The sequence below is a fragment of the Maylandia zebra genome, linkage group LG23 (assembly GCF_041146795.1).
Source record: "Maylandia zebra isolate NMK-2024a linkage group LG23, Mzebra_GT3a, whole genome shotgun sequence".
NCBI lineage: Eukaryota > Metazoa > Chordata > Actinopteri > Cichliformes > Cichlidae > Maylandia > Maylandia zebra.
The window spans coordinates 19715755-19727933 of record NC_135188.1 but is presented as its reverse complement, the minus strand read 5'-3'; the positions used below and the strand labels follow the sequence as shown (position 1 = coordinate 19727933).

Here is a 12179-nt window from a genome sequence, read left to right as displayed (position 1 = left end):
GTGATTTATGTGCATATAGAAAACTCAATGTATGCCCACATAATTTACGTGTGTGTTGGAGACATCACGTGAAAGTTTTTTCTCCAAAGCTAGAGAGCTCATTACTAAAAATCTAACTGACCAAGTCCAAAATATTTTTAGAGAATGTGAATGAAGTCACCATCAGCTGAATATTTGTAAGCACAATCATTGTCCCATCACTGGAAAGCAGTGCAACACTTAATGTCTCATGTCCTGTTTATTTAAACACTGACTGAAATCATATTGATCAGGATTTTTCCACATTGATGGACTTTTATTATCCTTATAAAAACTGATGAAATTAATTAACTACACAAAGTCATATTAAGGTGTTTTTATGTTTTTATTTCTATTCTTTGATTATCTCCATGCTGACACTGTTGGAACACAGCCACAAGGCCATAACAAATAGTTGAAATGAGCACATGAAACCTTGAGAAAGGAACTTTTTTTTAACCCCTTGGAAGAAAAGTTTCAAGGCTTCACTACAATTTACCCTTGCAGACTTTCACAGAGCATTAAATCCCTCTATCTCTTCGAGAGAGATGATGTCACCTATTTTCTTGTAATTTCTCACATGAACATGTTGCTTTTTTGTAGTTTCAGTTCTGTTTAAGCTCTGAATGTAAATCAGCGGATTCTGTTTTTGCACACACACATTGTCACACAGTAACAAAAGCACAACATGACACATTACGCTGTCTCATTATTTATTTAACAAAAGCTAAACCAACTGTTAATCCCAGCCTTACTGTTTCCGTAGGAATGAACAGGATTTGCAGCACCCAGGTGCACATCAGTAACTGATCATCAGTGAGCGTGAGCAGCTCTATAAAAGCAGCATTGTTGGCAGGTTGCAGGTCTGGAGCGTTCAGGTGTTTGTTAACACAACGCAATGATCTTCTAAATTCACTCCAACGTCAGATGGTCTTGAATTGAAAAAAAGAAAAAAAAAGAAAAACTACCTCTCACACTCTGCTTGATCTATTTATGACTTTTTGAAATTTAATTTTCAGTCTCTGGTAGCTTTACAATTTATATTGTTTTTATTTTTTTTAAATCTCAAGATTTTCAGACACGGCCTTTTTTTGTCCAACATTGTAACGTTCACACTGTGTTCACTATAATGTGATGAATGAAAGTGAACTGTACACATATTTACAGGTTTTTACAGCAGCCTCTGGGTCTGGTTTATCCATCTGAAGTTCTGAAGCACTTTAAAAAAGGTTTGGCAAAAAGTTGTGAAATCTGAATCCAGCAGGTATCATCCACCTGTCCAGGTGTGTCTATCAGCTTTGAGGCAATGTGAAGCAAGGCAGGTGAAGTTTGTAGTAAATGCCCTCTGATGGAGGAGCAGCAGATCGAGGCGGGGGCTGGATCTCCTTCTTCTGAAACACAACAGCAGCACTGAGTACAAACAAAGTAGCACAGAAGGAGAACAATGGGCATGAGCTGCAGGGTCACCTGTACACGTTAGGGCCTTTCCCACTACTAACACTCGGCTTTGTTTGACTCAACTTGGTCTTTAGGTACATAATTTTCCATTAGGTGGTAGTACCTGATACCAGGTACTAAAAAAAGTAGCTGGTTCCAGTTCCTTGTTTTAGAATCTGCTGAGTTTCAAGGGATAGACTCCATGCCGCCGATTGGCTAGTTAGTGGCATCATTTATCATCATCAGATCAGATCATCAGAAACTTTATTGTCATTGTCATGAGAACAACGAAATTAAGAATGGTCCCCGATCATTGCATCATCCCTAGCAATATCAAAATATAAATAAAACAATAAAATTCAATAAATAAAATAGATAGAATACTTAAAATACTAATAAGATATAACAGTAAAACATTCACATACATTCCCACACACATGCTTCAGACCGTGCATAGATTAACACAAGAGTGGCGTGATGGACATTTTTTTTGTAGTATTCAGATGTGTTATTGCAGTTGGATAACAGCTGTGTTTGAGTCTATTAGTCCTTGCTCTGATTGCCCTGTACCGTCTGCCTGAGGGCAACAGTTCGAACAGGGAGTGGCCAGGATGTGAGGTGTCTTTTATGATGTTTTGGGCCTTTTTAAAAACAGTGGGCGTTGTGTAGAACTTCCAGTGTGGGGAGAGGGCAGCCAGTGATCTTTTGGGCGGTGTTAATGATCCCTTGGAGTGCTTTCCTCTGAGTAATGAGAGCGAATTCTTCAAAAACTAAACAGCATTTTTGTGTTACTATCGCATACAAGTAATGTCACAGGATTCGCTACTCAATTGTACCAAACTGACCCAAACTGGGTCGAGTTGTGTAGATACTGGTTGAAAAGTCTGAGTTACCTGTGGAGCCTCCAGCCTCTCACTGGTCCCAGCTGGAGGGAGGTTTGCCTGATACTTGCTGATTCTCCTCTTCAGAGACAACGATACACAACTCAGACCTGCCAACAGACCATCAGAGGAGTCACTTCACCTTCACACTCACATCAGCACTCATCACATACAACACATTTCAGGAAGCACAGTCAGCTGCTCCTCCCAACAATGTGACACCTAATGAGTGCATAAAGGTTCCTTCCTCTCACTCCTTCCAGCAGAGCTTTGTATCATTCACAGTTCAAACTAATCCTTCTTTATCTCATCCTGGACAATAACGCACTCTGAAAATGTTTTTGTTTTTCCTAACAAACTGCTGACTTTAACTAAATAAATTACATGTAAATTTTCTTTATAATTGTGTTACACAAGTGCAATGTAAAACATTTCATGTGATGGAAACTGGTAAAACTGATATACAAGTTTTTACAAAGCACTTTTTTCAACTATTTGAATAAATAAACCTTTGATTTGACATATGTTACTTAAACTTATTGCTTCATGTTTAGTGAAGGTGAAAAATCATTTTTCTGAGTTCAGCTTCTTAGTTCAGTTTTTGTCCTGATCCTGAGTGTGACCCAGTGTTTTGTGTTTAATTTATATTTGGTGATTATTGTTATTCATGGTTTTAGTTCTTTTGAGGTTATATTTTGTTGTTCTGGTTTCTATTTTCAGTTTCTTCACATTCTCTGTGTCCCACGTCTGGTTACTTGTTGCCTCTGTGCTTCATGTTACTTCTGTTTCCAGATCTGTCATGTTTCCACGTCTTAGTGTCTACTCTGCATCTTTGTGAATTGTCTCATGCTTCCTGTTTTACTTTGGTAGTCCTCATCTTATGTAAACGTTTTTAAATTTTCTTCCTTTGGTCTCATCATGTTTGATTACTCCTGGCTGTGCTCTCCTCCTGTTTCTCATTCCCTCGTTATCACTCTGTGTATTTAAGCCCTGTGTTCCTTTTTGCCAGCGTTGCATTGTGCCCTCACTGTGCTGGTCTTCCTCCGCCGCCGCCGCTGCCGCTGCCGCCGCTGCCGCTGCCGCTGCTGCTGCCGCCGCTGCTGCTGCTGCTGCTGCTGCTGCTGCTGCTGCTGCTGCTGCTGTGCTTCTTGGTATCTTTGTCTCTAGTTTTCTAGCTTTCCAGTTTTTAGTTATTAATTTCCAGTTTCCATGTTGTAGTTTGCATTTGATTTTTTCCCCGCTATAGAACAATAAAGCTGCCTCTTTAAGTTTTCATTCTGTGACACACAGCCAAACCATGACAGTTTAGCTCCACCCCCTTTAAGAGGACCTTAAAAATTGCACCTGCTGAGGGACAACACCCGTGCTGTCTGTGTTTGGACATGCTGCACTTTCAGTTCACACTGATCATTTTACAAAGGTTTACGTCATTCATTAAACTTTTCACGTGAACATCTGGTCTTCATGCAGCAAAAGCAGAATTTAAGACCCTTTTAATGGACTTATCTCAACAAAAACTAACGAAAGAGCAAATTAAAATCCTTGAAGTAATCTTGAGAGCTGCATTTGTACAACACAGATGTTATTCTGTAAAATTTTATTAACTTTAGTTAAGATGTTTGCATCCAAACATGTTTTACTCAAATGATAAAATAACAAACACAGACATAAAAACAGCTTCATTAATGAGCAGGTGGTTTGATTGCTGTTCTGTAACATGATCTAATGGTTGCACACTGTGGAGACATGGTGGTACTAGCAGAAGAGCAGAGACACCAAAGCTTCAGACAAAGTAACAGACTCACAGATCACCACAAGAACGAGTGCAGCGTTCAGGCTCAGAGAGCTCAGGATGAAAAGCTCACTCTGCTGGTTGCTGTCAGTGAGTGCGACAGGTTTTTGAGTTACATCTGAAAAGAAAAGGGAGACAGATTTATGAACAAGTGTGTGAAACATGTTTTACATGTCTGAGGACTTTTCAGCTGATAGTTTAAGAAGTTTGAACTGGCCCAGCTGTGAATACTTTTTAACCTTTTTTTTTAACCTTTATGATTCACACTTTAACTTTTGAATTTGCCACTCCTCTGTAAGAAAAATGCTTTGGTGGTCGCTTAAATCACTTGTCTCAAAACTGACATCAGACAAAGCTCACAACCCGCCCACTTGTCTTCACTAAAGGTTAGCGTATCTGTTGCTGCTACAAGAGGGTGTATTTTGCTGACATTCATTGGCCTCTGGTTTCCACATCACTGTTGGTTTCCTACTGTATCATTTTGAGGCATTAGACAGCTATTTCATAGAAATTCACAGCAATCAAATTGAGGGTTACATAAAGGTTGTGTTTTATACAATTTTAAACAAGGTGGATGTTCATTGTTCCATTAGCCCACTCCTGTGTTACTGATAGAGTTACTTCAAGCTCAGCTGATTTCATTGATACCCATGTAGTCTGAGACTGTTTGGACCTTTATTTTGTTATGTTGCTCTTCAGACTAGTCTAGTCTTTTTTTACACCTTAAATAGGAAATGTGCTGCATTTCTCTGTCAGACTCACATCAGAGGTGTAAAAAGAAGAAAACCACAATTTTACTGCCAGACCTATATACTTTTGGCATATTTAACTGACAGTGGGGCATTCTGACACCACATCCTCTAAAAAAGTCAATGCAAAAATGTTAACTAGTCAGTTACCTGAAATAAGATGGAAAGTTTCCACAAACTGAGTGCTGCCTCCTCTCTTGATGCCACAGAAGTAAAGCCTGCAGTCCTCTGCTGTCAAGTTTTTAATCACGAGTTTGTTTCCCAGGATTGAAAATTTGGTTTCAAAACCAGGAGAGTAGTAGGTAGAGTCTGCTGAAGAAAAACTGCGGCCGATACCTGCTCTGAACTGACTGTGGATCTCCATGTACCAGTGTGTGTCTGATGTCTGATTGGAGCAGGTTAGAGTGACATTGGTCCCCAGCTCTCCTCTGACCTCGGTCACGTTCTCGGCCTCTGCACAGAGCAGAAGCACCAACAGGATCATCCACAGGAGAACCATGATCAGCTTCAGCATCCACAACAAGACGGAGTCGTCTGAAAGCAGCTCAGCTCTGATGGACTCTGACACAGAAGTGTTCTACACTTCCTACTTCAGGCACTGATTATGTTGTGTGCAACACCTTCAGACAAACCACAAATACCAAGAAACTCCACAGGAAGTGAACCTCCTTCACATCCAGCCTAACGTCTGCAGCATTGACTTTACTTTGTGCAATCACCATTTCAGGTATTAACGTGATCTGGCCTAATTATACAGTTACAATGCGCATATATATTTGGAGTGTGGTGGGGTGCAGCTTAGAGAGGTAGCTGTGTTTTATGAAGAGATAAAGAGTCTGATTAATCCTGCTGCCCTAACCTCTAAAGGTAGTACTAGTAATACATGTTTTAGCAGAAGTAACAGCAGAAGCTACATCAATGTAAATTCTGAAACACTGAACAGCAGAGCTAATGGTCATCATTGGTCGAGCATGTTGATGAGCTGATCAGGTGGCTCCATCTTGTGTCTTCAAGCTGTTATAGCAGAAAAACACAAATATTTAAATATCTAGAACTCTCATAGTACTCATATTAAAAATCCAACTCTATTCTATATTAGTGCAGATACAACAAACTTCTACTACAGTTCAAAAGTCTCCAAAAGTTTGAAAAACTGACATCTTTAGCTTAGATTTATAACAAGGCTCAGTTGATAGATTTCTGGGAACTGGAACTTAATGATCTTGAGCTTGATTATATGGACACAAATATTCCACGCACATATATTTTATGTAGGTGCAAGATCATTTAAGGCTATACTGGATTCTCTAATGCACAGAGAGCCACTCCAAAGCGGTCACCACTGGCGTAATGCAATATCTTTTTTTTTTTTTTACCACTCAGTAATCTGGCTGCACCATTTGACTAACTCCAGTCTACATGTGCAGTCTTTTCAGGGCAGCATTTTTTCCCTGCATCTGCGTGTGTTGTTCCCGGGTACTCCGGCTTCCTCCTCCAGTCAAAAGACGTGCAGTTAGTGGGGTTAAATCAATTAAATCTAAATTGCCTGTAGGTGTGAATGTGAGTGCAGATGACTGTCTGTCTCTATGTATCAGCTCTGCGACAGACTGGTGTACCCTGCCTATCAACAGCTGGGATAGGCTCCAGCCCCCTGTGACCCTGAAAAGGATAAGTGGAAGAGAATGGATGGATGGTGTCGTCTCTTCCAGACTGGATGTTTAAAAAAAATTTACAGTTTGGAGATATTCTGAGCTGCAAGATACTCTTCACCACAGGATTGCTGTGCTTTAGCAGAAGGAGTTTTTTTCTTTCTTTTTTTTTAAAATTATATTTCAACCTAAGAATGGAAGGTGAAAAGTGTGACCTTTGTTTTGGACTCTTGTAGCTGGAAAAACTGTGGGACACACACATGGTGGACTCACTCAGTCTTTTTAAGGAACAGTGATTTCCAAGAATCAAAGCTAAATTCAGCTCTTCATTATCTGCATAATAATTAAAAACCATGTTTATAATAATTTGACTTAGATGGAAGAAAGAAAACAACAACAACAAAACTACCGGCTCCGACATCGACCTCTGTGGGACCCCAAATGTCATCACTGCATCAACAGTGATGACATCTGCAGTGTCTTCCAGTGTTAACTGAGAATGTCTGAATTTAAGAAAATATTTACACCAGTTAAGAGCCAAACTCTGGACTGTGTTTCAAGTGCTCAATGAGCAAGGGAAAGGGGGCCCAGGCCCATCCAGACCGGGGCCCAGCGCAGCAGCGCCTCCCGGCCCCACAGAGCCCAGGACAGTCCACCCAACCCCACCACAGAGAAAACTGCACCCACCCCACCATCCACTTTTCTTCCAGACTACATAAGACAATAAACACCCAGGCTGAGATCTTCCTCCACCTCTCCTGTATCTCCCCCTCCTGCAGAGAGAGCCCCTGAGGAGAGGAAAGCTCCTGCAAGATGTGACAATCTTCCCCACCAGTTGAAGAGCCCCCCAGGTGGCTCGATGCACCGGCGGCACCCTGCTCCAGGGCTGAGCAAATTTCTAATTGCTGGTGTTTTCTTAAGTTGCAGTCCGTTTGGCCTCTCAGGCCCACTGTACAATTTACAAAACTCATCCACTCTTTTTCTCAAAATCTTAAACACAAGTTTAGGCCACTGAGAATTTGGTTTAGGGAAGGGAGTTTAATGTTTTAGTGATTCAGAAAAACTTTAATGAAACCTTAAACCTGCATTCTTTCCAATATCCAGCAGGGGGAGACTTGTAGCTATAAAACGATATCTGAATGGACCGGAGTTTGTGAGAAAATAAGTCTACTGATCACCTGATATCTGATCATTAGTGATGGGATTTTTAGAGAGCCGCTCTTTCGGCTCCGAACCGGCTCTTCAGGTTGTTTTGTTGCTTTAATTAATTAATTATTAACAATAATATAAAATTATGCACAAAAGGAATTACTAATGTAAAAAAAAGTGGTTTTATTTATATATGTTTATATATAAATATATGTGGTGGTCCCTAGAGACAAAACACGTACAAACTCCAAAACACATTTGTAGCGTTAACTGAACAGAGCTACCTAGATCACTTAAATTACACAATTGAAAGCATATGTGTATTGTTTGTGTGTTTATACACAAGCACACATATATATTCAAATAATTTAAAAAAAAAAAAAGTTAATTTACCTGTTACTGCCACACACCAAATCTGGTCGTTGGTACTTCCTGGCTTGTGTAGCCATTGGGTAACAAAAGCTCAACACTGCGCCTAGCATCCTGGAGCTAGGCACAGAGCCCCCCCCCTCTTCCCAGCGCAAAGCACAAGGCTCGCGTGCGGAGTGAAGCGGAAGAAAAAGTGCGAGAGAGAGGGTGAGAGAAAGAAAAAAAAAACATGGCCTCCCAATAAGGAGCTGGATCGCATCGTTCACTTCAAAGAGTTGGCTCTAAGAGCCGTTTCGTTCGCAACCAACACATCACTAATAAGAAGGATGAGACCAGTAATGAGGAAGGCTGAGCAGTATATGATGTCGAGCTGATGATCTGGTGTGGAGCTGTTCTGCTGATGATGCTTTGACTCAGTGGAAGGAGAGATATGTGGAAAAAATATAGTAAAAAAAACACAAAAAAGCAACCTGTGCAAATTGTGACCTGTTTGTATTCACACTTTTAAAAATGATGCTGCTAGCATCATGATGAAGAATCTGCTGAGTTTCTTGTAACAAGAAAAAAGTGATGAAATTAAAAATAAGATAATGACTTTGTTGCGGGGCAAAGACGGTGGCGCGGCTGTGGCGAGGTGGTCTCACCTGAGCAGCATCAACAATCATGCTGCACCTGCTTTAAAGGGCTGAACTATGTCCTGCCGTAATTGTTGTTGTTGTTGTGCAGGTGCGAGCTGGAAAACTGCAGCTGGTTGTGTGTAATTGACAGCAACTGAGAGTAATAAAAGAATGCTGAAATGTATAGAAATGTGATCGCCTCTGCCATGTGGTTATTACAGACCAGTTTTTTCCTTCTTCTTGGAAGCTCACATCTCTGAATGTTTTCTGTCCACTGCTCCCAGCTCTGCTGCTATGTTTAGAAGTTGTCTTCTGACCGCTTGGACCTGTTTGCTGGATCTCCTTGCTTTACGTAGAACTAGGTGAGCTGGGCTGGTGGTGCTCAAGATTTCTCAAAGCCAAAGTACCTGATAGTAAAAAGTGGGGTTGGTGATCTGATCCTGGGGATTGAAATAAAGGTTTCTTGATCCTGGTCGCTACCTTGAGGTTTGGAAACTGCAGACTTTGACAGTTGCTGACTGGTCTCTGAGTCATAGTCATTATCATAATGATGCTCCATGTGATACAGAAGTTGATTTTTGTTCTCTGCACAGGTTTGACAACTGTGGTGAAAACATAGATGCATAAATACAAGTATTCAGAAGACACACCGCTCCTCCTCTGGATGTTTTGCACCTCATCTTTGAAGAAGAGCAAAGAGCACTTTAAATTAGGTGTTAAATATATTTTGATCGCCCACTGTGTGGTAATGTGTCTCACAATCACATGAGGTATTTTGATCTAAATTTATATATGCTTTAACAAGATGAGTTAACGTCTTGGTTTTTGGTCAGGCTTTTATTAGAGACCCACAACCCCACCAGGAAAACCAGCAGCTGTTTATGAGGAAGTGATTCAAACCTTTGTGATATTTTCAGTTGTGATGTTTTCTAAGTTTGTGAGAAAAAAATTGTAAACATGGAAGAGAATTAATAGAAAAGTGCAAGTTTTATGAATAATTGTCCATTTTTATAGTTTGGCTCTACGTATTATCTGATTTATATCATTATACATGTTTAGACTGAGTCAAAGCCGGAGACGAATATGGCATAAAACAAAAGCTAAAGTTTGTTCTCTGCACAAATTGTGATTAATTGTACGGTTACATTGTATGGTAATGTGTCACATGTACCCACCTGATCAATGACCAGTTCAAGTCTTGGTTTTAGTTAAAATAAAGTTTTTATAGACACAAAGTCACAACACAAGAATCAGATGTTTCATTTTAGTCTCAGTTAAGGAGGGTGTTAAAGGTTAGAGGGTATGAAAAGGATTCACTGGGGAACAAACATACAGTAGGTCTGCATTTAGTTAGACAACAAGTGAGTCAAGTGACAGTCTGTCCATGTGACTGTGCCACAGCTGTTGCAACAAAATAAACACTCCTGATGACGATTCGCCAGGAATCAGTTTCAAGTTGACGTCTCTGACTTTTGGGTTTAAAAGGAAACATGAGTTCTCTTGCCTCATGACTATGACAACATCAAAAACCCGCCGACTCACGCATCCAAACACAAACAGAATATTGCTCTTTAGCATTGAATTTTAGGCCACTTTGAATGATTTACACTCAAGACAAACTTGCATTAAGTCAAGAATGACTGAATACACCTTAACAATAGAGGTTAGTGCCAACTTTGACGAGTTTAAAACAGACGTCTTCGCATATCATCTCTCCTGTAGCCTCCTTCAGGGCTGAGAGGGAAAGAGGATGTGGTTTCAGAGTTTTTTTCTTGTCAAGTCACACTCGGTTCTCTGTCAGACATTTTTTTATGTGAACGTCCCTGCGGTGACAAAGACTTCTGCAAAGCTGCTGAAGCCTGTTCATGCCTTAGAAAGAATAAAATGACCTTCACTCATGCAGATCCCCACTGACTTCTAGCACTAACTAAATATCTGCAAATGCTGCTTCTAGTGTGTCAAATTCGTTATTGCCAAATATAATCTTCTATTACTGCACAGTGCAGACACACACACACACACACACACACACACACACACACACACACACACACACACACACACACACACACTACTACACACTTACAGCTACTTCTAACACCTACTCTAGCTATAATACAGCTGTTATACAACTTCTTCTCTTTTTCATTAGTACTGTTACCACTAACACTATTATTATCATCACTAATTATATCTAATTATATTACATATCTAAGAGGGTTTATTTGTCCTCATAAATTTTGTTGTATAATGTGGTAAACACAGGTTTATACACAGATGACTCTGCTCTTTAACTGGGTGTTGATATTCTTCATAAGTTGGGTTTAAAATAATTTTTGTGACAACTTTACACCAGAAATAAGGACGGGTTAGGAAACTTTAAGGAACTCAAATAAGGGTCAGTAAAAAGGGAAATCAGTGACCCAGCAAAGTGAAAGGTTCCCAAATCAACATTTTTGTGTATTTACAGTAATGTTTCTTTCAAATTTGTACACAACACTACAACAATAACTTGGTAACAAATCTAAAAAGTTATTATTAACTAATGACGAGTTTTGAGTGGGTGAATCAGGGCACATATGCCAAATGTCACCATTGTAACCGTCTCTAATTTTTTTAAAAAAAAGTTGAAAATGCTGTTTGTTTGCTTCCATATATTGTCTATTCTGAAGTATGTTTCATAAAAAAATCCCCAACCCTACACAAAAACAATAGTGTAACAGATACATGTCTTTCCAAAAAGACTGTTCCACTTTAGCTGTCTTGTTGAAAGTTTCTTTAGAAGTCTTAAGCAATGCTGTTTTTTTAGGATGGCGTCAGATATCTGAGTCTAAAATTAATGACAATTCCAATGACTCTGCTTAGCTGGTAATGGTCAGTCATACAGTGCTTGAGTTGGGATAAAATTCACAGTAAATATGTAAATGCATAGAAATATAATTGCTGACCCTTAGAACAGTTTAGCAAACAAGCTTCCCTCTTATGAAATGCAGAAGTGTCTACAGTGTGTGCTGATTTTCTAACACTGGAAAATAACTCAAAATGTTAGAAATATTCCAGTGTTAGAAAATCAGCACTGCTCGGTGTTAGCCATTGTTAATCTTCAAAACTGACTAGGTTACTTTTAAACATATAACACTGTCAAAAGTGTTAATTTAACACTCAACAGTGTTGTATTTAACACTCAGAGGTGTGGACCCATATAGACACTCTCTAGTGTTAATTTAACAGTGGAGATTTTGCTGTGTAGTAGCTGCAATCCGAGCATCCCTCACTGGCTCGCTTGTTGCTGTATATATCTGTGCCTTTGGTTATCTTACTTCTATAGCTGTTACAGGTAGGAGTCGCGTGCATGTTGCTGCTGCCTCAGTTTGAATTGGCCACATTTTTGTTGATTGGTGCTACTTGTGCTTTTGTAGAGATCACCTGCGCATTATTTCCTCTGAAGCCATCAATCGATTGCTGGTATGTTTTTATTTTGTGCCGTACATTTAATCATTTCACTTGGTAGTAAACAG

At 39.7% G+C, this 12179-nt stretch overlaps 1 protein-coding gene across 1 annotated transcript; it reads right to left on the bottom strand.

Annotated features, from left to right (window-relative positions):
• Nucleotides 1-772: 772 nt before the first annotated feature.
• LOC143415179 (uncharacterized) lies at nt 773-5425 on the bottom strand. The gene is made up of 4 exons (XM_076880693.1): nt 5028-5425; nt 4142-4246; nt 2349-2446; nt 773-1409 (listed from the first exon to the last, which is right to left on the bottom strand). Exons 1-4 carry the CDS (start codon nt 5389-5391, stop codon nt 1311-1313), a joined length of 666 nt encoding a protein of 221 aa, XP_076736808.1. The 5' UTR covers nt 5392-5425; the 3' UTR covers nt 773-1310.
• Between the last annotated feature and the right edge of the window lie 6754 nt (nt 5426-12179).

Coding starts and splice junctions, on each gene's coding strand:
- LOC143415179 (XM_076880693.1), bottom strand. CDS start 5,391: ATGCTGAAGCTGATCATGGTTCTCCTGTGGATGATCCTGTTGGTGCTT. Junction 4,247..5,027: donor AACTTTCCATCTTATTTCAG/GTAACTGACTAG, acceptor TTTTCTTTTCAG/ATGTAACTCAAAAACCTGTC. Junction 1,410..2,348: donor AGAGGCTGGAGGCTCCACAG/GTAACTCAGACT, acceptor GTTGTGTTTCAG/AAGAAGGAGATCCAGCCCCC.